Here is a 27,716-nt window from a genome sequence, read left to right as displayed (position 1 = left end):
TTTACATAGCACCTTTCACGCAAGCATGCAGCGTGTGAAGGAAAGGCGTGTCAGATGTTTGTTGGTTGACCATACAGATGTTATCTGTTGATTGTTGGAGCAGACGATGCAAGAAAAAAATTCTGTGTGAACAGACAAAGTTTTATCTTATCTATTATTAACACTAATTAAATTTGCAATAGCATGACTTAAAATTATTGTTGTAGAATAAAAAGAAGTCTTTAGTTTCCTTTTAATACAGAGAGAGCTTGCCATTCTCATATCCAGAGGTAGGAAGGTAGGCTGTCAGCTGTTCTCTCGGCAAATGAGCAGAGCGACCGAACGGCTGGCTGCTGTTCGTTAGCTAACGTTAGCTTTCTAATTTCACAATTACACTGGTTAGCGAAAATTTGCCAAACAAAATTGTCACTCATCTGGCGTTAGCAATGTGCTTTCCTATGATGCGAAAAGAGCGTGTGAATTCAACATTAAGTTGTTACATTTAACTATTTTAGAGGCTGTGGACGTTGTTTACTTTATTACAGCGGTGTAGTCTACGTGATACGCAGGTATACGGTATACCCACTAAGAAATCTCCAGGATTTCCATACACCCACTTAAAAATGTGCAATGGCACGTAACAACATACTTTCCATTATAAATTTGATATATTTTGTTTTTCTTCTTCACATAGACTTAATAAAAGGTATTTCCACCGGCTTTCGGCCGAACCCCAAAAATCTGCATTTGGTGCATCACTAAATATTTTAAAAAGAAAACAGTCATCAGGCCACTCACAAAAGAAGAAACCAAAATAGAAATGATTGGAACTAAAAAAGAGCATATTTCACAGTCCATTTCCAAATACCAAGACTCAGCAGAAGACTAATCTCCAACATTTCTCTTGTGTGTTTTACCCTGCGCAGGCAAACTGCGGCCAGACCTTTGGGGGAACGCATCTCCAGTCTGTTTTTAATCCTTCAAAATGATCCCCCTCAGCTAGACAGGGAGGAATGAACTCTCCAACAAAAGGCTTTACAGATGATGTGGAGATAGCAAGCAAATGGTGTGGAAAAATGAAGCCGCAGTCTGGTGGTGTGGCTGTGGTGACCTGCTAATCCCATAAACCCTATTTCTCTGATACACCAGCTGCAATTAGCCCCATCGTCTCCATCTTGTATTACAGGCTTGCACGTCAGCCAGACCCTACTGTATGTGCCTCATTGCAAAAATTGTATCTCTCACAAACAGATTCTTTTTTATGGTCCAGCTGTTCCTCCACACCTCGCAGGTGTGAATAGCTGTTTTACCTGAAAGATGGCAATCCAGGCGTAGCAGATGTTGTCGAAGTTGATGGCTCCCTTGAAGGGGTTGACCAGACCAGCAGAGCAATTGGTGTAGTACTGGTTCCAGTTGATGCAGGTGTTGTTGTCAGTGCTGTTGTAATAATCCAAGCCCAGGGTGCACTGCAGGCCTCCTTCCTTGTACATTTTGGGCAACGAGCCGCAGTCCCTCATGCCGTTCTCTCGAGGCTTGGAGCAGATGAAGGGGCTCTCATCGTCGTTTTCAGTGTGGTAGTATTTCTCGAGCTCCACAGAGAGAGGGCTTTTGGCAAGAAAAATAGAGGATATTGCAGGTTAGCCTACGCTGGTGTAGAGAGTGGATACATCTAGTGAGAGATGTGCCAAACGTTTCAATTCAAACATTATAAATGGAAGTAGATTGGTCTTTTCGAGTATTACTAGCATATGTGTTAAATAATGTGCTCTCTGGTTACAAAAATGACCCGCTATGACCCTACAGGAAGTGAATTAGACACATCCCTTATAGTGAGACTATGGCTGTGTCCACTCATTCACTACTCCCTACTAACTATATCGGGGAGTTCAATGCTGATCGGCAAAATGCAAAATGAAATACTATTGGACACTACACGGGTCATTTTCTCTGCGCCAATAGTTACGTCTTTGCTGTTGCACAAATTAAACATCCCCTACCGTTGCTATGGCAGCAAGTGGAAGCTGAGTTTGCCTCTAATATAACGTTAATCCATCAATGGTTCGCTTATAATAGATTCACGGTACCCTACTCTCCCAAGACAACAATCCAGCAAGAGCCAGCTAACACATATTTAGATATTTTAAACGCCCTTACCTACAAAAGGATTATTTTGCATGCTGTATTAATGTTAATGAATTTGCGTCACTTGTTGGTTGCTAGGTGACAATGCATTTTGGTATAGTTTTAATATTATAGGGAGCATCCAAATTCACTAGATATTACAGTGTATTGTGGGAAACAATAAGTGCCCTAAAATGTATTCCATAAATTTGAATTACAAGTCGGACACTATAGAAAAAAAGGCTGACCCTAAAACGTGAATTGGGATTCATTCCGGACTATGTCATTTTTGTGGAACAGTGGCCACTGCAGCCACAAGTGGCAGTTACAAGTTACTGGTACATTACACTGAAATCAGTGTGAGTGAGTGGAATGGGACCATCATACCAGTGGGTTTGCTACTGTCTATTGGTTAACTGTTAAATGTGACGGTGGTTGGACGACTGAGCGGGCCATGGCATTCATTTAGATACTGCCTATCAAGCCAGTGGGGCCATCCACTGTCATTTAACCTGAGCAGATACAATGTAGATATAAGGCCGGGTCAAGCCTGATAAATATTTGCTCTTTGCTTGGCTGAGAGTAAGAGTTAAAGGCAGTTTAAAGGTAAGTTAGGTCAGGGCTAGAGAATGGTGTCATCTGTCATGGGGCCCAGTAGATTAATGAAGGCACAGCCTGATACCCACTGCAGGGACTAATGATAGGTCAAAACATCATTTAACGTGAATGACATCATGAATGCTGAGCTGCCATAGGAACACACACCCATCTTTTGGCACATTTTACTGTTCCCTGATAACAAGTTACCCCCTGACAGTCGCACTATTACAGATGTAGATATCTTTAGATACATACTCAAAGCTAATTTATTTAGAATGGCTTTTAATAGTAGTGGTGTGACAAATTCCCTCTCGTCCCCCTGTGTCTATGTAACCTTTTCTGATTTTACTGTTTTCTATGTTTTTATTCTTTTTATTGTATGTTATTCTGTTTTATTCATGGTTCTTGATGTAAAGCACTTTGGATACCTGCTGGTTGCTGTAAAGTGCTATATAAATAAATGTTGATTGATTGATTGATAAGTAGCACAAGTAGAGAAAAGTCAAAAAACTTGACATCGAGCCCAAATGATCAATGTTTTTTTATTACTTAGGAATTCAACTTTTCATTAATAAGGGGAATAACTGTGTTATGTATTCATTCACATGTTACATAATCTTGCTTTAAGTCAAGCCTAACTACTAAAATAAAGAGAAAAATGTACCCTTGGATCTGGTGCTTACAACAAACTGAGACATACTGAAAAAAACATTTGTATGAAATAATAAAAAATATCTTCAATACCATCAATAACAATAATGCCAGAGCATTCTTGTACATTTCACAAAGCAAATGTGGAAACAGGAGGAGCTACAAAACATCTTGGCACAAGAATTGGGAAGCATTAAAAGTTAAATGACATTGTTAAACCAGGGTTTTCCCAGACATTTTTTTACAATACGAGACAATGGCATGTCTCTCCTCAGGGAACCATCTTTGCCCTTCCGCCATCACTGTTCAAATGTAACCTGCTTTTGTTGCCAGGCAGAGGCAGTCAGAAGCTGGACGTTTTAATATAAAGTGATTTTGCCTTTGAATTTTGGCATTCCCTAGGTGGAATTTTTAAGTGGATTAACCTTGAAGCCCTAAAGTCTAAAGGTTTTAAATCAGGGCCGACGCCAGGGCAAAACGACTAAGGGGGCAGGTAAAAATTGTGAGGGGGCAATTTTTTTTTCTCAAAAAGTAGGTTAAAAAGTAACTAATTTATCCAGGCTTTACCCAATGCCGCAGCACGGTCAGTACTCGCGAATATGGCATTTCTTGAAGCAGTTAAGTTGTCCATTTTGTATCTCTTTTTTTTTAAATAATAAGTACGACTTGACAAAGTAACTATTTAAAAGTCAGTTATGAGCTTTTAGGCTCTTTCATTACAGATTTAACACACACACACACACACACACACACACACGCACACACACACACACACACACGACTGTGAGTGCGCTCTCCCAGTGTGTGAACCCAGTTGTAGACACTATTTATAACTAGTTTAGCTAGCGTCACTGTATCCACGTTCAGACACCAAGTGCTGCTATTGGCCATATTCAGACACTTCGGACCTGACGCACTTTCCGGTCTTTTCGCGGTACTTTACGTTTCCGATCATCACCAAAAATGTTAGCAGAATTGATCTATACCCACTTAACAATCTACACTACCGGTCAAAGGTTTGGAGTCACTTAGAAATGTCCATTCCACTCCATTACAGACAGAATACCAGCTGAGATCAGTTGCATTGTTTTTTTTAATCAGGGCAGCAGTTTTCAGATTACATTATGTGTTTACATAATTCCAAAAGGGTCCTGGACTGTTGTAGAAAGAAGTGGCTGATCTTAAATGCAATATCTACATTGCCCATTATCAGCAACCATTCATCCAATGTTCCAAAGGCACGTTCTGTTTACTAATCTGATATCATTTTAAAAGGCTAACTGAGAAAACATTGGAGAACCCTTGTGCAATTATGTAAGCACATAATGTAATCTGAAAACTGCTGCCCTGGTTAAAAAAACCAATGCAACTGATCTCAGCTGGTATTATGTCTGTAATGGAGTGGAATGGAAATGTCTAAGTGACCCCAAACTTTTGACCGGTAGTGTACATATGAATTTCATATATGCACATGGACATTTACATGTCTAATTAGTATATGAAAGTGACTTTGATGAGGGAAAGTAGTAAGAACACTTGGGTGAGGCTCGGGCGACAATCTTTCCCCTCTAAAAGGTTTTTATTGTACTGGAAATTAACCAGAGTTGTTGAAGCATGTAATTTTATTGTGAAGGACGGAAGTACGACAGCATTGATGGGACTTAATGCCCCCGAAAAAAAAGCAGCACCCATTGTTTACAGCGAGGAGATATGGCTGTCCGGTTATGGCCAAGGGTAGCACATGGCTAATTCACCGGTGACAGCGTACTTTAGCCAGCTCTTGTAAAGTAAAAGCTAAAGTAAACACTTAAAACGATACACCGTTAGAAAGGTAGGAAGTTACACTTTAGTTTTACACCATGACATTAACTAAACACATTAATAGATTATTTATATTCGTATTTGAGCTGATATTTTGATGGAACGTTAGCCAAAAAGTGTCCGAACGTGGACACAGTGACGCTAGTGCAGTAAGCTAACGTTAGAAACTGCTACCGTTACACGAGTTACGTCTAACTAGGATATCTATCACTAGATTGTAACTGTTAAGCACCTGTTCCGTCAGCGTCTGAGGGCTGCTGCGCTGCGATGATACGGGTAGATGGACGCTCCTCATCATCAGATGAAGATTCCTCATCGGATGAAAATGACGAGTCACTGATCTCTCCCCGATTGGATTCTCCATCACTCATGTCCAATTCTAGCTTGCTCCACTTCTGATAATGCAGCCGCCTTGTCAAAAGACGTAAACAATACGCGTTGCTAGGCTTCACAGCTGTTTTATAAGGGGGTTAAAGTCATAGATATATATACTAATGAAGTGAGAAGGCAACTGGAGCGGTCGCTATCTGTGTCAAATATCGCCGCAGATAGGATTACATTGTTAGTAGTTGAAAGTCCCCTGCGATAAAGACGCCATGGAGACCTAGTAATTGTGTTGTTGTGTTTGTACGTTTTATGGATGTGATGCTGAAACAAGGGGGCAGAAAATACAACTGAGATGCTGCGTTTTAAATCCATGCAAATCCTGCAGCAGCTGATATTTCTCTGATTAACAGTCCTTCCAACAGAGCGGAGGAACTAATCAGCGTAGCCAGCTGTAATTGTGTTGACAGACCTGGGGCTAAATGGCTGGGGAGACCCCTGTGTGCATTGTGTGAGACGAGCACACACGTTTGTTTGCCTGCCTGCTTTACCACCTCTTGGCATATCTGTTACAGACAGAGCACTTGCCATAACTGGTGTGTGTGTCCGGTGATTGTGTGATATCTGGCCTGTCTGTCAACACCAACGCATTCTCATGAATGGGTTCGTATGATATCGTCCAATAACGTAGGCACAACAATTCGTATGATATCCTACAGAGCTCTGTGAGCTGTCAGCCCTTTCAGTTGGTAGTTGAGTTTAGCCGCAAAAAGGTGACTGTGAGCACAGAGCACCGTGAGCAGTCGGTCGTTTCAGAGGCCGCTGCTAGACGAAAAGGGTCATTCGGCAACAACAGTTAAAGGGTAACTACCGTTTTTTTCAACCTAGACCCTATTTTCCTATGTTTTTCTGTCTAAGTGACTGATGGGACCAACAATCTTTGAAATAGCTCCAGTATTAAGCGAGATCACTGCAGTCAGCAGCTGCGAAACAAGCTACAATGTAAGTTAATAGGCCAATTGTCTAGCTTGTATTTACCTCCACAAAAGTGCTCGTTTTGTCACTGACAGGCTCAGGTTAATATTCTAAGTGTCTGACAACATTATGGAAAGGATTTCTAAGAAGGTCGACCTTTCTGTTGAAGAGTAAGATCCTTTTATTATACATAAAACAATCCGCAAAATTGTGTTCGCTAAACCTACCAGACTCCATGTAAATAAACAGTAATTTAAGCATCGCAAAATATACTTCATTCAAAGTCGACAGAAACAAAATAAAACTATGAAAAGATGTTTTTGGTCGTCTTTCCACTTTTCCAACCATCACAACTCTAGCTTTGGTTGAAATAAACACAGGTTTACCAATTTACATGTGAAAATATGTTGGCGCTATACACGCTAAAAGTATTCCTTTATTAAATGGAGTCTGGTCGGTTTAGCGCTAGCGACTCGGTGGAAGAAGTATTCAGATCTTTTACTTAAAGTGCTCATATTATGCCCATTTTCAGGTTCATAATTGTATTTAGAGGTTGTACCAGAATTGGTTTATGTGGTTTAATTTTCGAAAAACACTATATTTTTGTTGCACATTGCTGCAGCTCCTCTTTTCACCCTGTGTGTTGATCTCTCTGTTTTAGCTACCGAGTGAGACATCACACTTTTCTGTTCCATCTTTGTTGGGAGTCGCAAGTACTATTACCAAACTGTAAAAATACTCTATTACAAGAAAAAGTCCTGCAGTGAAAACGTTACGTAAGTAAAAGTATGTACAGCATCATCAGGAAAATGTATTTAAAGTATTACAAGTAAAAGTACTCAATGCAGAAAAATCCTGACATTTTAGAAACTGGAAACGATCCAAACTGTTCTGTGTTTAATCAGCTAATCATTTCCGCTTTACTTGTAAGCCCTTATATTGTTGGGTAGTTTAATTTAATAAAACACAACAATAATAAAACACTGTATGTTACAACCTACATGTGTTTTGTGTGCAAAAATCTTAAATTGTAAAGTAACAAGTAACTAAAGCTGTCAGATGAATGTAGTGGAGTAAAAAGTACATTTCTCTGGAGTAGAGCAGAAAGTAGAAAGTGGCATGAAAAGAAAAGACTCAAGTAAAGTACAAGTACCTCAAATTTGTATTTAAGTACAGTACTTGAGTAAATGCACTTAATTACATTCCATCGCTGGTATTTATACATACTTAAAAGCTGTTTCACACTTTGAGATGATCTACAAGAGCACTTATTGGTCTGATGAGCTCAGTATGACACACATTTGGTTTATCGCACCCCAAAATGACACATGGGATGTGGTTCCTACCTGCTGCTCTCACATATTCTCGATCCGCATAATAAAGAGTCACTGTCAACCCATTTAGCAGCTGTTACTTTGCTAAAGCACTGAAATATGCATCAGCGATGCGAAGAAGGCGTTGAAACAGATATTGGACTTTGGACGGACCTCTCAGATACAAGAAGATCAATGGATGATGATGACAAAAAAAATATGCCAGCTCATCGCCAGCCATTATGCATGAACTTAAATTACAGCTGTGAGATCTCATAAATCCTGTAGAGAGTAATGGAGCCAGGTTGACACAGGGAACATCAATAAGTCATGTGTGTGCCCCATGTTTCCATATATTATGATGAGACTCTATAATCGCTAACCTCATTGACTGTTGTGCATGACTCAGTTTAGTGTGCCGGGTCAAGGTTTACGCCATATGTTTTGCCTTGGCCTCTTGCAGACCTGTTTGCAATCTTACCTGGGTCATCCATCTTGGATCTAATAGGAAAATAATCAATCCAGTAGGGGTGTGAATCTCTCCCTTATAGGACGATCCAATTAGGGCTGGGACAATTCATGGATGTAATCGACGTCATTGATTACAAAAATACGTCGATTTGCTTAACCCTTGTGTTGTCTTCATCATGGTAAAAATTGACCCGGTCTGTTTTGCCTGTTCTTTTAAGCATAAAGTATACATTATTACCTAATTCTGTGTTACATCTTTCCAACTTATCACCACTAGTTTTACACTTTTTTTTGGAAGTCATGGTCATGGTACACCGTAACCTGACATGCACCTCTTGAAAAATGGAACTACACGCGATGTACGTCACGGCGATTTACGTCACTCGGCCGTGGCCTGGTTCTCCTTCTCCATTAAACAACATGAAATCAAGGAGAGGGTTAACTTTTGGTCAGACCTTGGTCAGAAAAAACAGGGGAGACACTTTGTTTCTCCCACGGTGCTTCTAGAGTCGCTACTCGCTCCGAAGCGAATCACCCTCACTCTCTCACTCGCTCTACCACACACACACACACACACACACACACGCCGGCCCTACTATTCTCTTAGAGAGATCGACACACAAACCAACACAGAAGTATAAATGTCAGGCCACTAGGCTGGAGCCCCTGCATTTCAATTAAAATATTATGTTATAATATCATTATATATTATTATTATTATATAAATATATAATTATTTTCCTTCACCCACACTGATGCAAAAATACATTTGCCAGTGATTATCTTAACTGCAAATTACTCCAGTGATGAAATAAATCCATGGCATAGCCATTTTAAGTTGTATGTCAAGTACTTAAGTAAAAATACTGATTCTCCAAAGTTCAGTTCAAAAATCGTATAGAATAATAACTCCACTACGTTATATGTGAATAATATGCAAAGGAATCGTTAGATTAATCGACTATTCAATTTAATTTAATACGAAATGATTTAGTGCGATTCGATTTGATGTCGAAACGATTCGGTGCAATATGAGATACGATTCAATCTGATGGATACAGTTAATATTTGATTAATTCCAATGATCCAATTCTATAAAAGATGCATTGCGTACCTTCACATGAATATATATTTTATAAAAGGCACCAGGGAATAGCAAAGACTGTGACTTCAATTTAATTAGCTAGCCACTTACAACCGAATCACATCAGCTCCATGTTAAATGTAACTGCCTCCTTGCTGCTGTAATCGTACTGTAGAGACAGTAACTCAAAAATAGGTTCATGTTACACAGCCATTGTGAGCACTCCAATAATAACCATACATATACAGTATCACGTGAGTAAAGTTACACATGTGAGAACTATGGACCTTTTTCACAGCAGACATGTTGACTTGTCATAGTAGGAAAAGCACAGCTGAAATTGATAACCTTAACGATGGCTCAATTCCATCAAGTGTCCCAGTAAGCTATTTCAGTGAGTCAGCATGCACAATACCAGGGCCTCTCCTAAGTGGAATGCAGCCACCATTAATGGTTTTGAATACACCTGTGCTTTTTCTACTATGACATGTCAACATGTCTGCCGTGAAAAAGGTCTTATACTGTTGTAAGCGTTAGCATGCGGCAAGCAGACTTTTATGCTAATGTTGCTGATCCCTGCCATCACACAAATGGTGAGGCTTTTGTCTCAGGCTATGTTTAGACGGAAACGATCTGAAGAGAAAACGCAAAAGTGGTGTTGCGTTCCACACGTTATGGGGGGGAAATCTGCATATGGTGCTGCAAAAGTGTGTGAAATGCGATCCACCAAGTCTGCGCGCCTGTGTATAACCTTCCTTCTACTTCTCTCCAGTCTCTCTACAGTCTCCCTCTCCTCCTCCTCTCTCCCTCTTCTCTCCCTAGTAGCGCGAAGCGAACAACAAAAGCTGACAATTTTGTCTGGACAGATGAGGCGGTGGAGTTATTGCTCCAAACAATGCACACACAGACACACACACACACACACACACACACACACACACACACACACACACACATAGTGCGTATCACTATCTTTGTGGGGACCCATCATTGACATAATGAATTCCCTAGCCCCTTACCCTAACCTTAACCATCACAACTAAATGCCTAACCTTAACCCTCACCCTAACCATAACCATAACCATAACCTAATTCTAACCCTAATCCTACAACCAAGTCTTAACCCTCAAACAGCCCTTTAAAGTTGTGGGGTCCAGCATTTTGGACCCACAAAGGGTTAGGGGGGTTAGGGTTAGTATTCCCGGTTTTCGGACCCCACGAATATAGTTAAACAAGAACACACACACACACACACACACACACACACACACACACATATATATTGGTATAGTAAACGTGGAACTCACATGGAGAAGTTGCCCAGAAAGCAGCGGTTTCTGAGCAAGCCGTTCCACAGCTGGACGCCCACAATGCCAAATATGAAGAAGACAAAGAAGCAGAGCAGCAGCACGTTACCCAGCATGGGCAGGGTGTCCAGCAGCAGGGTCACCAGGATACGCATACCTGAGAGAAGAGACAAGGACAAGCTTAAACAGCCGGGCACCACACAATCGTTCCCCAAAATGCACACAGAAGATGTGTAGCCTACTGTGAGGATTAGGTGTATGTTACTGTCAGACAGTGGGGGAAGAAGTATTCAGATCCTTTACTTAAAGAAAAGTATGAATACCACACTTAGAAAACACTCTGTTACAAGTAAATGTGACGTAAAAGCATAGGAAGTGTCATCAGGAATATGTAAAAGGATTAAAAAGCATTGAGTAAAATTACTCAACGCAGAAAAATCCTCACATTTTAGAAACTGGAAACAGTGAAAACAGTTCTGTCAATTAACAAAGTGTTTAATCAGCTAATCATTTCAGCTCTACTTGTAGGCCTGTATAGTGTTAGGTAGTTTAATTTATCATAAAACATTGTATTTTACATGTGTTTTGTGTGCAAAAATCCTTATTTGTGAAGTATCTATTAACTAAAGCTGTGTGTAGTGGAGTAGAAGTAAGAAGTGGCATGAAAAGAAAAGACTCAAGTAAAGTACAAGTACCTCAAATTTGTACTTAAGTACAGTATTTGAGTAAATGTTACATTCCACACTGCTGTCAGAAGTCTTTGCTGCAAGTGCCACGCATTCTCATGAACAGGTTTCGGATGATACCATACATAAACGTATGCACATTTGTATTATATGCTACGAAATTAGGCAACCGCCGGCTGGTCATGTGATGACTGATGACATGACAGTTCCGTTTAGCAGTCTTCACAGTTAAAATTAGCCTGCAAAATGTTACTGGGAGCTGGCTACAGAGCACTGTGAGCTGTCGGTCGTTTCGGAGGCTGTTGTTAGTATGGTTTAGCCGACAAAAAGTGAGCGTCGTGCCTCTAGGACAGTTAAGGTTAGGCACCAAAACGAGAAGGGTTAGATCGTGGTTTGGGTTAAAACACTTACACTGGGACATAAACACGTGTTTCCTGGGACAGGTCAGGATGCAAACTCCACTTCTGGGCTTGAAAGCCATCCACCCCGACCTCCTCCTTAAGTGGACCAGAGCGCTTTATAGAGCACCGGTCAACGTGGCGCAAACAGCAATACATACATGGAATACAAATACATTACAGTGCTTTACTTTCCGTAGCTATATATACAAATGGTTCATGAGAAAAGCCTGACAAGTGGCAGTGAAGCACATTTTTCAAGGCTGATACTTAGTACTGGGTATTTCATTGAATAGATTGGTAGATACTGTACATGTATGAGAATCAATCCAAAGAACATGTCAATTCACAGCCGTTCACACTGCCTCGTGCTGGCTTAATAGAAAACATTTAGTGTGCGCAAGAGCATTCATTTGATCAAATTATACACTTGCCAGTGGATGCTATAAAACATTTTTTACAGTTTAATAAAAATCACATTATAATGATACATGGTAGAAATAGTAGCCTGCTACACATCACAGTTTGATGAATTTAGCCTACCTGTGTTGTATATTAGTTACACAACTTAATGAAGCAGACTGTCAAAACATGGTCATTTATTATATTATAACAGATGAGAAGAGCAGTGCTGTGGGTTACTTGTACACAATATGTGGTCTGGCTCTTGACAAACAGAAGTGATTCACTATATTAGTTCGTCAAGAGGATGTGGTCTGCTGCTGGGAAGGTTTTTAGGATAGTAAAGTTAACAAACTGCTACCAATAAAGGAGCTGAAATCAAGTGGTTGATGGTATACCACAGCTTTTACTGGCTAACAACACTTATAAACGGCATGTCATTCATGTCCCACTGTCATATACCATCTTGTTCATCATTTTCGGCTAAACACATCTACTAACTGCCGCTGATACTACGAGCTGTGATGGAGGTCTGTAGCGGCTTAAACAACTAGCAACTGCTGCTTGGCGTCAAGGAGCTCGTAGCCAGCCGGCATCACGTGACCAGCCGGCGGTCTCCATATTCGTAGGATATCATACGTTTTGGTGTGCATACATTTTCGTAGACATATCATACGGACCCGTTAGTTTATTAATAATGTGTGTGTGGAGATTGGGGTCTGTTTATGGGTTTCTTTTTTAAATTAGGATTAAGTCATTTTTGGTTAATTTCTATTTCTTTTTGTTTAAGTTCTGATAAAAAGACTTTCATTTCTGTTGAAACTTTATGGTTTATTTGTTGTTAATCTTTGGTTATTTTTGTTTGGCTCTAGGCAGCTAGGATTAAGTGATTTTTGGTTAATCCCTATTTCTTTTTGTTTAACTTCTGATAAAGACTTTCAATTCTGTTGAAACTTGATGGTTTATTTGTTGTTAATCTTTGGTTATTTTCGTTTGGATCTAGGCAGCTATTAGTCACTTTCGGCTGCCTAGATTTGCCTTAGATTGAAGTTGTTTATTGATTTATTATCCCCCCCAATAATTGAGTGTTCGTTCTCCCACAGTTGCTGAGTGCCGAAGGTGGTGGTGTCGGTGTCCCCGGTGGTGGTGTCTCCCTCCTGTGTGCTGTGTTTTACCCCTTTTGGTTTATTTTGAGTTTTTCACCACCGTGTGTGTGAGTGTTCACGTGTGATTGGGGTGATCCTTCCCTGAGATCCCGCACCCCTTGACCCTGTCCCTCCACTGGTAAGGCCTCTGCACTGATCTCCCCCCATTTCTCTACCCTTGTGTGTATGGTATTTTGGTGGTTTAACTATTGAGCTAGCCAAATCCTATTCTCGGGGTGAAATTCCCCGGGTGGCGTTGCCGGTGTCTTCCTTGGGTTTGGGCGTTGAGCGGGCCAAAAAGGCGCTCCACACCAAAACGTCCCACTCGCCACACTAGGTTGCATTTTGGCGAGAGTTACACTTTAACATGTCGTTTTGGTGCCTAAACTTAACTCTGATCACCTCATGACGACAACAACAACTTTTTCTGGCTAAACTCCACTACCACGGCCCCTGAAAGGACCATCATCTGGCGGTGCCTGTAGCCGGCTCACAATCACCTATTGGCGGCTAAACAACTTCCGCTGGTAGCCGGCGTCTCTGAGCTCTGTAGCGGATAAATCCAACCAGCAACTGCCGCTCGGATTTTATCGTTCTATCGCACTACAGACGTTACAGCACTTTACTTAGTTTACAATACTTCTATTTTAGGTGTATAATATATGGTCTATTGGTGAAGTATGATCACTTTGAGGGAGGGATACATTTTGGCCCCACCGGGGATAAAAATAATATAGACCAGAAAGGGGGGAAATCCCACGTATCCACCCCAGCAAATGGCACCGACAATGCAGTTACCTTCCAGCATAATGTTATGGCATAACCTAGAGGTTCTACATGGTACCAAAATACATACCAAAAACAAACAGTGATGATCTCTGTGCTGCTGTAATGAAGTACTTATGAAAGGCAAAGACACTCCATCAGTAACTAGAAGCCAATCACTGCATTATGTCAGTTGCGGGTGTGAACGTATAAAAATAAGCAGGCCACTGTAGAAAACAGAAAGCGTGCTCAGCAACATCCTTCCTTGGATGAATAAAGGTTAAAAATACATTTTGGATAACACGCGAGAGTCACGAGTCAAACCGAAGTACGGAGATTTGTTAGCGAGTCTGTGAGACTGTCAGCAGTACACCTACAGTTTGCTCGGAATTAACGCCACACTAAAGAGACCTGCTTTTCTCGCCTTTCATACAGTAAATTCCTGATTCTGTCAGCTCTGGACAGTGTTCCCTCAAGTTTATGACAACACACACACTTCCTGCCGCCCACACACCCCCTCTGCTAAATCTGGCTGTGTCCCTCGGCTGCTGCAGACTTGCTCTTATTTTCATGCACTGATTTTCTTCATTCTTCAATAGATCTATCTATCTATCTACCTATCTATCTATCTATCTATCTATCTATCTATCTATCTATCTATCTATCTTTCTTATGTGTTGTTGCTATTGTGTAATATATCTGTCTCTCTGTCTCTGTCTGCCAAGGGTGTAACTTTGGGAGGGTGCTGAGATCTCCACCTATCTAGCAAAAAACGTCTGTTTTAACATTAGGGGGATAAATTATAACCTGGTTGTCTGGTAGTCGTCCACCAGGAAATTTTGAACATCAATCACTTCATTTCCTGCATTCTGGTGAATTTTTCTGCAACAATGTTTGCCTTTTCTGCATGCAAATGTCTTTATCCATGTAAATATTATCATTATTATTATTATTATTATTACTATTAATGTATTAATTAATCTGCTGTATTGTTTAAAACGTTCTGCAGGTTCAAAACCTACATGTGTTTTGTGTATTTTTATAGGAATAATGCACATCTTAACAACAAATATTTGCTTGCAACAGCATTTAAACTCTTTGACTTCATTACACCGGCCAGTTTTGATTATCGGGAGGGTTGTAACCCCCCTCTGTAAATTACGCCAATGCTTTCCGCACATGTCTCTCTTTCTCTCTCTCTGTATTGCAGGCTACCCGCCCAGCAGTAACCCTGCAAGTCAGGTATCAATAATAGGCATCCTTTTTGTGATCAGGGGTTTTCTGGGTAATTGGAGAGGCCGGGACAGTCTCTCTCTGAGCGTCGGCAGAGCTCCTCTACTGGGCTAACAGCCACCGAGGAACACGGGAGACAGATTGAAGGACACCGACATGAATAGGGCAGCAAAACAAAGAGAGAGAGAGAGAGAGAGAGAGAGAGAGAGAGAGAGAGAGAGAGAGAGAGAGAAAGAGATGGAAAGCTGGAGAGACTTTGGAGCCAGACCCCTTTAGATCAACTCAAACATGCAAATGTTGGCATGCTAATGCTTGCTGAAACACGTATTTACAGGGTGTGTTTCAGTTTTGTTTTTATTCCATCCACGTTCCAACTAGTCTCGCTTTGCCAGACCATCCTCCACACATTGCGGAGAGGAGGAGGGTCTGGCTACTCCACACAGCATTCTGGTATGGGAGAAATATGTGCTCTGGTTTATTGGCATTTCTTTAAACCAATCACAATCGTCATGGGCGGCGCTAAGATCCGGACGTAGCCCCGGTGTGCGACCGTTTAGTTATGAAATGTTTAATTATGGAGCATAATTTATAGTGCTGTCAGTTAAACGTGTTATTAACGGCGTTAACGCAAACCCATTTTAACGACGTCAATTGTTTTATCGTGAGATTAACGTACTTTTTGGCCTAGCAAACTTTGTAGTTTTTTTCACATGCTGTTGCAACAACTAGTAACGTTAGAAAAACTACAACACCACACCGGCTCTAGATAGACCGGAAACAAAACAACAGACGTGCCGCACACACTTGTTTGGGCTTGCAAGCCAGCCAAAGAGTAGTAGGCTAACGTTACGTTTTGAGTGGATGGCGAGTGCGAGATGCTGAAATGGATGCCAATAAGACTCTGAATGGAAAGTTTACTTTTAAAAAGTTGCCATGTGGTTCCATTGACAAGACCAAAGTGATCTGTGTGTTTTGTCGTTGTGAACTGAGCTATCATCGCAGCACGTCCAGTCTGAAATACCACTTGATGGCCAAGCACACAGCTGATGCGAATTCTGCGCCCCTCGTCAAAGCCAGGCGACAAAAGCACAAAGCAAGTTGATCCACTTTTCCATGTTGATAAGAGCATTAAAATGAGAAAAAATAATGGGACAAAAAGAAATCAAGGGACATTTAGAATAGATAGAAATGTGCGATTAATTGCGAGTTAACTATGACATTAATGAGATTAATCGCGATTAAATATTGTAATCGTTTGACAGCACTAATAATTTAGGACAGCTTAGGTTTTATACATTTTTCGTGCAGTTGAAATTAATAATTTTCTCACTCCCATGAGCATTTGTGACATTGATTGATTTTACATCAAAGATTCAAACTCCTTTGTATGATACATGAGACAATATGTGGCAATAAGTATTGTTTAGTGTTGTTCTGCATGGCTGCAGCTGTCAGATGTGTGGAAGCCACAGTTTAAAATGAAACACGTACTTACGGGGCATGTTTACACTTTTTTAAATTCCGTCCACGTTCCAACTAAACCCTGGTATCTGGGAGTGGCACACCAAACTGCATGAGGAACTTTTCATATTTGTGGTGGATTCACGAGGGTACACACTGAGACAAAGACTTTTGGTGTTGACAGATGGATTTGAAAAGAAGGAGGATTTTGCAGATTTGCTAAGATATGGAGAACAAATGAGGAGAAGACAGCAAGGAGACACAGGGGGGAGATAAAGGGAGGAGAGGAGCAAAGGTACTACTGAAGGACAGGAGAATGACTGACAGCGAGGAGCATCCGTGGAATAACATGCATGCGTCTTTCACAGCACCATAATGTCAAAGGGAACCATCTGAATATGACACCCAGCTGGGGAGAAAGTGACAGCAGTGAAAACACAGAATATTTTGATTGACATCCAACACTCTTGAAAAACTATGTTTTCAACTTATTTCAATTACATAATATCTGTCACATTACGCAATGTCTGCAATACTCAATTACCAGCATGACATTGAAATATCTCTCCAAAGCGCTCATAATAGCACTGTGAAAAAGGTATTAAATGCCGTGTTACAGCTCTGTTTGCAAGGGAAACATCCAGTGCAGCGAGATATGTAAAATCTGCTGCACAAAATCTGCATGCGCCGCGCCCCCGTGAGCAATTGTGGCAATTCAAGTCGATGCTTGATATTCCACCACCACAGCGGGTCCCAGAAGCGTGCGTGAAGCGGCTCTCCGCTCCGCTAAAGATACGCGCCAGGTCTATTTTCACGTGAGCTGCGGGGCATTGGAACAGCCGGGCTGGAAGTTACACAGCGAGAGCATCCAGTCAATTTACCAAACATTTTTATCAGAATACAGCATAGAAAATCTGCTTAGAAATATAGGAAATATTGGATAGGATATAACAACACAATGTAATTCTGCTAAATAACACATCCCATTCATTGTTAATTTCACTTGTTTTCATTGTCATTTCAAATTGTATATATGAAAACAAGACACATTTTCTATAAGCTCAGTCTGCCACGTTTTAAAAAAAATAATTCCAGTGCTGGTTCCATGCTATCAGAATAGCTGTCATGGAAACTAATTGGTCATGTGACAAGGGCTGGGAAGATTGGCAGAACCGTAGATATATTTATGGGCAGAACAGGCAGCCAAGTGACAGTACTCTGATCCAATGGAAATCACAATTGTCAGATTGACAGCACTCTAGCCCAATGGATTGGGGTGGAGAGGGCGGGCATCAGGGGGGGCAATCATATTTCAGGGAGGGTGGGGGGTGCCAACCTGTGCCCCCCTTCTGGCCCCGCCCCTGCCTGTGGGTCGTATTATAGGGTAGGAACAGAAGACCCATATTATTGTATTGGTTTGGAGGGCTTGATGGGAGTCTCATGCACACTGACAGATCTGACTCACTGCCCACAACAGCAACTTTCTCTCTAACTTTCTCTCTCTTTAGTCATTAATGAGCAGTGCAAACACACACACATACACAGAGCACACATTAAGCAGCAGCTCCTTCAAATGATTGCCCTCATAGTGTAAAGTGCTGAGCTGTTAGGATACTGCTTAGCTATGACTGAGTTAGTGGCAGCAGCTGGGATTAGAGTCCGCAGCACACTAACTGGCTTCATACGCTGCGATCCAGAGTGTAGATATGTCTGCACAATGACAGTTTAATACCTAAAACTGCCCCGCACTGGTTTCCACACATCTGACAGTTGCAGCCATGCAGAACGCTACAGTAAACAATACTTATTGCCACATATTTTCTCATGTATCATACAAAGGAGTTTGACAATCCTAAACTCCCCGTAAAATCAATCAATGTCAAAAAATTGTAAGAAAAATGTATAAAACTTAAGATGTCCTAAATTAATCTTCTTTTCAGTATACACTTGATACCTAAACATAACGGTGCCAGTTTTAAACATGTAGTTGACGTTTGGTTAGGTTTTAGGAAACGAGAAGGACGAGATGGTGGTTTGGGTTAAAATAAGTAATAAGTTTGTTACGTAAGTACGTGCCGTAGAATGTAACGTTACTGTGAAAAGGCTGCCTTTCTCCATTTTCACTAGCCTCTGTTCCCCAAAATTAACAATGTTTTGTGTCTGCTAAATCTTTAATTTCCGTGTAATGTTTTAGTTTATTTGATAAATTATTATTTGACAACGGCCTGCTTTGTTTATAGGTTCATAGTAATTTGCTATGGTTCTGCCTGTGATGTGGGGGGTAGATCAGCTGCTCACCAGCTTAATTAAGGAGAGTACATACAGGTGTGCCTGATTAGGTCCTGAGGGGATGGGCACTCCTAAGGTGTAGAACAATAGGTATGATAGTTCTGCAGTGAATGACATTTTTATAATATTTGCGGGTGCCTATTGTTGTGGGTGCACATATATGTATAAATAGTAATGTCAGCAGTAACTGATCTATCTAATTGTAATGGTATTTTCAGAAACAAAGCGTTAATGTTGCTTTCTCAGGTTAGCTCACCCTATAATCACCTGTGCAGGTGGTAGGGTCCAATTAGGTGAGGCTGAGTTAAAAGGGTTTCAGGAGAAGAAAGGACTTGGCAGCTTACTGTGAGGTTGCTGTTTGTTTAATGTGATTTTGCCTCAGTTTAAATTAGTTTTTGTATTTCTGGGGGCTGGTTCAGTCTGTTCCCTTTGTTTGAGTATGTTTTTTTTGTTGTTGTCAATAAACACCACAGTTTGTGCACTTATCCAGCTTCCTGTCGGCTTCTTAAAAATCCCTTATTAAAAGTTTCGGGTGCCCCCACCACCTCATCGGTCTTGGTTTGAGGTGGGTGGTTTGACTGTAACATAGTTACGTGACTTTACTTACAAGTTAACTTACCTATGTAAGTTAAAATAAGTCAACTTTTGGTTCCACACAGGACACGAACAGTGGTCTGGGTAAAATTCCTATATTTGTTTGAGCCATCTGCCACCATGACCTAACTGCCACCCTGACCTACTCCCTATGTGGAACTTGTTGTTGTCTTTATGCCCAGGCTACATAGCCTAAAAAGAAGCAGTGTGTGACGGCTACCTCGCAAAAACTGTTTTGACTTGTACGCGTGTGATGTCCACATAAGTCATGTTTCCATCTAATTGCCAAGCAAATTTTAAGTTTACTTTTAAAATGTCGCAAAAAAGAAAAAAAAAAATGCGAATTACAAGCGTTTCCATCAACTGGTTTGGAGCGAATAAACTAGACTACGCAAAGCGTTGTTTCGTCACAAGTTGACGTTACGCATAGTTGTACATTGCAAACCGGCTTGCTAAATCAAAGAGTTTAGAAGCTAAGTTCTTTGGCTAAATTAAGAGAGGTAGCATTGTACAAGTTGGCCACCTGTGCAGAATACAGGGTTGTGGCAGAGACATTTGGTGTCAGCAAGACAACCGTTCACCACTGTGTATACGCGGTGTGCAGGGCCATACGATTCAAGCTTTTGAACTAATTCGTCAATATACCCGACGTGGCTGCGGCACAGGCAACAGCGCACCGCAACTTCACTACGCACCTTGTGCCACAAGTGTACAGAGCACTGGATGGGACCCATATCCCAATCCTTCCCCCATCTGATGGATACCAGGACTCTCGTCATGTGAGTCACATGTTCGCTACGTCACAAGTTATTCAGCAAAGCTGTTTCCATCTCCCATTTTGCTCTTTTTCGAAAAAGGCAAAAACCACCTCATGCGAGCGTAAAAACTTCTTTGTGAATTTGAGGAAGTTTTTTTTTGAATTTTGCCGTTTCCATCAACATTTTCTAATACGCATAAAAATACGTTGATGGAAACCCCACTATACAGTGCTGCTGAAGCGCTGCCTGCCTTTCAACATTAAGTTTGCCTATACCACTAGAGGGTTTTTCATTACTATGAAACGGAAACAGAAAGTGTTAAGTTAAATTTAGGCAAAAAGTATTAATTTTTTTTTAATGTCATGTGACATATTCTACATATATACACATTGAAACTGTAGTGAAAATGCTCTTATGATGTCAATATGACTTTCAAAAGATCATTTCACGGTCTAATTTTGCGGCAAACTGCGCACGTCATGCAGAAAATATAGGCGAGAACAGAATGTTTCAATGTCCGCGGCCCACACGTAGCCGAGCCACACTGCTCAAGCGGACTACGTGGCTGCTCGAAACTGCCAACGTGGCCGCTGTCACACACGTGCTGCTCACGCGGGAGGTGTGGCTCAGGCATTATACCACGTTTTCGACTTCCTCCTTTTCCGCCGTCATTAATTACGGCCACTACAGGTTGCCGCCACATTAGTCTCGCATTGCCAGATCTTCCTCTACAGCGCTGCGGAGGAGGGTCTGGCCAGTCCGCACAGCAATCCGGGATGGGAGAAAAACGTGCTCTGGTTTGATGGCATGTCTTCATCAATCAAAACAATCATCATGGGTGGCAATAAGCGCCGCATGGAGCCCCGGTGCCGCTGCAAAACAGCCTCAGGAAGGAACTTGTTTTGGTGGAACATGTGTATGTTAAGAAGTTGTTTTAGTCGTGTGAGAGAAAACTCAGATTGGACAGATAGTCTAGCTAGGTGTCTGGATTTACCCTGCAGAGATCTGATCAGTTAACCATAGTCCTCATAAATGGAGTTTAAAATTCCAACACAAAGAAAGCGGAAGGTAACGGACATCCGGCTGAAAAGAAAGACATCCAGCGGAATTTCCGGCGGCCACAGAGCAATCCCGGAAGTGGAAGGTTGTAGATGTAGACTACCGCCACATAAACAAAATATGGGTCATAAGTTGCCTGTACAAATGACCAATGGGGTCAGTAGGACAGTCTAACCCTAACCCTATGTATCCTTAAGGCAAGGTTGCAGTCGAGTCACCAACTGCCGAATCAGAGTCAAGTCTTGAATCCCTAGTGTTCAAGTCTGAGTCACCAAAGAAGAATCCGAGTTGAGTCACCATTACCTGAGTTTGAGTCCGAGTCACGAGTCCAGAGAATAGCGGTTTGAGTCAGACTCGAGTCCGAGTCCAGGACTTCAGTACTCCATCACACAATTTTAAAAAACACATTATTTGGCAGTGGACACATTGGAAAGTATTAATTATAAGGTGTCTGTCATGATTTTTTTCATGGGTATGTGATTAAAATTGTGAAGCTATTAATCTAAATACATGACATTGATTTGTATCCTACTGAGCAATCGCGGCGGAGCTCTCAACTCCAGAAGGTTAAGGTCAAAGAACTTGTCGAATGCATTCTCTGCCTCCCTCTTTATCCTTAATCTTAATTTTCTGGTGACCACAAGAAAAGCAACCTCCTCGATAGTATTGATTGAAAGCCAATCACATTACAAAAGATCCCACTCACCCCCTGCATAACTCTTTCCAGTTACTACTATCAGGCCGCCGCTATAAAGTCCCTCTAGCCAAGAAAAACACTTAGAAATACTCCCTCATTCCCACTGCCATAAACATCTTAAATAAAACGAATTAAGCCACACACCCACACTAACATTATGCCACATTGCACACATGCAGTATATTGTCATGTTTATCCTGTGTAAGTTATTTTTTGTTAGTTTGTTTTGCACTGTATGGTGAGCCACGTCTTAGACTATTTTCTATCATGACAGACAATGCATTTTTTTCTGAATCTATTAGATGTACACAACAGGGCAAATCTTGAATTGTATTAATATGAGTGATGGCAGTTACAGCAGGGAGCAATTCAGACCAATGTATAAGGACGTCAAATATTTGTGGTGGTAAAAATGAGTTTTTCAGGAGAACTGATTATTTCGATGGTGTAGTAAATCAAGGCATCAAACTATACATCAACTGGACGAGAGCCATATATGATGCAGGCAAACAGGAATATCATATAAAGCACCTCTGTTTATCTCCAGGATAAAAGAATCAATCCTCTGAGCCTCTCCTGACCTGAATAGCGTGCTCATTCCAAGTGATTGACATTTCATATTCAATAACAATCATGTCCTCTGCCTGTGCGCCCTCTCCAACCTCACTGTGGGCGGCCACTCCATTTCAACATGGCTGGCAGGCGGGAGGCTGTGTGTGATTGGGGAGCCATCTGTTAGCAGGCAGATTAGGTCTGCTTGCTCTGCTCTCCTGTCCGGGTCTAGCTCCGGCCTAGCCAGCTTTGTAATCTGTGTACTGTGAACTAATGGGCTTTCTGAGTCGAGGGCCAGTGTACACCTGCGTCTCTTCTTATTTGCTCCGAGCGGATGGGAACTAGCACCGTGTCAGCGACTCCAAACCACTAGACGTCCCTGAAATGGGAACGTGCCTTTGCATAAGCAAGCCATGTGACCCGAAGAAAGGAGTACATGCAGACAAATGAAAACTGATGGAGAGAAAAGAGGACAGAGAACCCATCTGAACTGTTTACCTGCTTTTGTTTTATTTGCCAGAATGAGTTTGCTTGTTTGTATGAAATAACAGAATCTGATCTCATTGGATCTGGGGCCTCTGCTTTAGCTCACTTCTACACATTTTATTTAACAGTTTCTCTCTTCCTGTGCTTGATAATGTTTAGAACAGCTCACCAATAGTACAATGCAAACAAACTCTAAGTGATACAATGGTATTCTCTAGGCCAAACTGATTAGAGTTTAGATTCTCTGCCCGATATGTCCCGCCACTATCCTCGGGCCGGGCCGGGCCGGGCCCTTAATTAAGCATTTGTGTTTTTTTAATCATTACTTTATTAGCCTAATTGGGTGGGGAGAAAGCTATGCCTCTCCAGCTTCTCCTGTAGCTCTGGATATATGTCCTGCACTGACTTGAGTGTGAGGTAAACTTTGCTAAATCGTGTCTCCCCCATCTGTAGCACTGTCTTCGATAATTACGCAACCAGGAGTCCTTTAGCAGCAGATATGGTCTCTTCTATATCCGGCGCGTTGTCGGGCAGTGCGTCAGCATGCAGACCGTGGCGAAGGACCGTATTAATTAGGTGATCGAGACAAGAAAGTCTCCTATATGGTTCCAGGGCTTTGATTATGTTGCTGCCTTGATCTGTTACCCACAGGTAAAAGGAATTGGAGTTGAGAACGTCAGTTATAATGGCCCACGTATTAAAAAATTATCGGGTTTAAATCGGGCTCGGGCTCATAATTACAGTTAATGTGTCGGACACAACGTGCACGGGCTCGGGTAGGGTCGGGCTTGATTTTTGTTGGCCTGATCTGAGCTTTAAAACTGATTCCTAAATTAAAGACACGCAATTCCCAACTTTAAAAATAACTGTCAAAATGTCTGGTGACATTTCCACCTTAAAACACATCAGATATAAAAAAATATATATAACTGTTCTATTTACTGCCGCACTGTGGCCATTTTTAAACACGATGATGTTAACATGTGACCGCGGTGGCAGTTTTAATCATGTGACTGTTTGATATAACCTAACGGCCTCAGTTTTAAACATGTAGTTAACGTTGTGAGGAAGAAATAGTTAAGTTTAGGCAACAAAAATACTGGGGCATTGGCTTAAAATGAGTCACGTAAAACTACTGAAACTAGGACGTAACTGCTTCACGGACTAAGGTCCGTAAAAGTCGGTTAATATCAAGAAGTGACTGTTGACACAAACCCCGGTCTCCTGAGTGAAAGTCCTCCGTTTGTTTGACCCATCCATCACCCCAACCTGCCTCCTTATGCTGAATTTAACGGTCCTATACTTTGACCTGCGATGACTGACACAGCCGCAAGATTTTGATAAATAAGAGGTTGACGTTTGATGAATACCAATCTTCTTGTTTGTACGGACACATTTAGAAATTGTTCTACGCAGGCTTGTCTGAAAAGATCCCTGATTTCCGTTTCCTCATAATCCCTCTTGTACTAAAAATTATTCTCTCAGAAGATTGATCATTGTTATGCCTTTATACCTTTACACATCAAGTCGCTCAAAAGCAGAATTTCCAACTTTTTTAACACTAATCTCTTTGACAAATCACAGCTGTGTTGGGGAGACGGTTGCGTACCTGACAGGCTCCAAGTGATCAAAGAAATGATTTTCAAGCTTCAGGAATCTGTAGCAACTGAAAAACCTTGAGCTGAAAATGAATTTGCACTGAAAATACAAATGAAACTGAATCTTTTCCCTCTTTTTAAGCAACAGAATATCAATCAGCATACGGATTGACGACAAAGAGCAAGGACTACGCTGTGACATTCTTTGCTTGTGGCAGACAACTTCCTCCTTTGAACTCCTTCTAACCTTATCAGTGTTTTATTTCCTCTGCTCCACTCACAAACAAGGAGCCTCTGGATTAAACCCGTCCCCTGACTCCTCTGGCCTCTCTCTATCGGCCTGACATCACAATACAAGAGCAGAAGTCAAGGGGGGTGACTTATAGGCTTTGTGAAGAATAGAAGCTAGAAAGTTCTTGAAGCTCTTGAATTACAGTAATGAGACTTGGCAAACAATGTACAGTCGAAGGATGAGGGCATGAGCACACGGGGGGAGGGGGGGTGGTCGATGATGCTGTGTTGTTGTTGTTGTTGCCTTTGGGGCTTATCTGGGCAGAAGTACACAACGTATGTATAAACCAGGTGCTGCTCAGAGATCAGGATGAACCACTCCGTGTTACTGATGCATGAAAATAACAGCACACGTGTCTGCAATGCAGGTCTGTTAGCATGTAAGTGTGTAGGGGTGGGAGAGGAAAGAAAAATCAAATGTATCGTATCGTTTTTTATATATATATATATATATATATATATATATATATATATATATATATATATATATATATATATATTAGGGCCGGGACTTTAACGCGTTAATTAAGATTAATTCATTACGGGACTTTAACGCGTTAATTAAGATTAATTACGCAAAAAATAAATAACATAATTTTAACCACACTTATTTTTGCACCGCGGAACGTTTTTCAATGAATGAGTTTCGACGGGCCGATTATACTGGAGCACCAACTAGTGTTCTTGACTTCCAACAACAACAAACCACAGTGAACATGAACGAAAAAGCTGACGAGACCGCTTTGCTTGGCCCCGTGGATGGGAAAAAAAACGAAAGGATGGAAGCGTCGACAAGAGCATGGTCGTGTGCAAGCTATGCAACAAGGAATTTGCGTATCACTGCAGCACATCGAGCCTCAAATATCACCTCAACGCAAAACACATAGGAGTTAGCGTGGACGTTAGCCCGACTCCGAGTAAAGTTACAAGGACCCACACCCAACCCACACTCCACCAGATGACTGGTTTCAGGACCAGGGTAACTAATATTTATATGCAATTAAAATGCGATTAATTTCGATTAATTAATTACAAAGCCTCTAATTAATTAGATTAATTTTTTTAATCGAGTCCCAGCCCTAATATATATATATATATATATACTGTATACATATTTTTACCAGTGATTCACCTAAATATTTTCTGTTTATACGGTACTGCCGATGGCGACTATATCCTATCCGTTTCCGGCAAAACAGAGTGGAAGCAGACAGTGCAGAAAATGCATGTTATGTACTTATTTACAAATGAAATAAATGTCAGACTGACTGACATGTGATGTGCATTCTTCTTAGAAAACAATTAGTTTTTAGAAATGTCTCATGATGTATTGTCTCTAGAAGTGTATTATTCAACTTTTGTTTTTGTTAAAGAAGGAAAAGGCAATACTCGATACCATCGAATCACAATACTTCTAGAATCGCAATGAATGAAAATCGCAATACAAATCGAATTGGCACCCATGTATCGTGAAAGAATCGAATCGGGACAGAAGCATATCGTCCCAGCACTATAAGAGTGTTAGGAAAGTGTGTGTGTGTGTGTGTGTGTGTGTGTGTGTGTGTGTGTGTGTGTGTGTGTGTGTATGTCATCAACTCAGAGGGAGGGAGCATGTTAGTTTTTTTTATCCAGACATGCCACCTTTGCTCTTCATCCTGATCCAGTGTATTCTCCTTCTTTAAATGGTTACCAACAGGGGCGGACTGGGACAAAAATTCAGCCCTGGCACCGTAGTCACACCAGCCCACATTACCATGCAGCCCCACCCACGGCATTCACTAATTACATTTGTGTACAGATGGTGAAATAATATAAGCAGTACCTTATGTAACAGATTTTTAAACATTTAATGTAAGTAACTGGCAAACAATGCTTACTAATTTTTAAAGAGCACACCTTTATAACAAATCTGTTTATGCCGTTTGTATGCTGTCAATCTCTACAGTATGTTGTTCTTTGTTGTCACTGTCTGTTCGTTTGTCCGTGTTTCTCTCTGTTGACACTGTACATATTGTCCGTCTGGTTCTCCGTCTTTTAATCTGTTTTAACCATAGACTGTATATATTATTCATATTATACAGTCTATGGTTTTAACTCTCTAACTCTGCCATTGTAATGTTTTTATGGCTGTCTGTGATTATACTTCAGGGTCTTTCCTTGCTTAGAATTGTCCTTTGGGGGGGGTCTGGGGGTCCTCCCCCAGGAAATTTTTGAGGGTAAAAGACTTCAATTCCTGCATTCTGATACATTTACACCAATACATTTACACCAATTTATGGTAAAAATGTCTATTTATGGCAAGGAAATCACAAAATTCTGGTGGCAGGTAACAATTTAAAATACAAAATATAATGGAATATTATAATCAATAGTTCAGTAAGGGGGCTTTCACGTCCGGGACATGGGCCGGACAGACAAAGTCCATTTGTTTTATGGGATTTATGGTAACTTTTTTTTCTACATTCTATTGATCAAAAATGATCAGTGATGGTGCATGGATTTTGAGACTACAGTGTAACGGACCACCACAGTTCATCCATACATGTGAACCGCGGATTAATTGCAGAGTTAAACCTACAAAGTGTAAAATGTGACACTACGTGAATAGGGCACAGCAGAAAGACAGCGCAGAACGACGCTGCTTGTTCAGGGTTGT

At 41.1% G+C, this 27,716-nt stretch overlaps 1 protein-coding gene across 12 annotated transcripts in view; it reads right to left on the bottom strand.

Annotated features, from left to right (window-relative positions):
• cacna1g (calcium channel, voltage-dependent, T type, alpha 1G subunit) overlaps positions 1-27,716 on the bottom strand; it is a 231,939-nt gene that overhangs the window by 152,784 nt on the left and 51,439 nt on the right. For all 12 annotated transcript variants that reach the window (XM_031312182.2, XM_031312188.2, XM_031312189.2 and 9 more), the window contains exons 4-5: positions 10,647-10,803; positions 1,290-1,584 (exon numbers count right to left, since the gene is read on the bottom strand). In XM_031312182.2, coding sequence (XP_031168042.1) covers positions 1,290-1,584; positions 10,647-10,803 — 452 coding nt within the window. The remainder of the gene's footprint in view (positions 1-1,289; positions 1,585-10,646; positions 10,804-27,716) is intronic.

This window comes from Sander lucioperca, chromosome 22 (assembly GCF_008315115.2).
Source record: "Sander lucioperca isolate FBNREF2018 chromosome 22, SLUC_FBN_1.2, whole genome shotgun sequence".
NCBI lineage: Eukaryota > Metazoa > Chordata > Actinopteri > Perciformes > Percidae > Sander > Sander lucioperca.
Note: the sequence above shows the minus strand (reverse complement) of the source record. Positions and strands in the feature narration are given on the sequence as shown.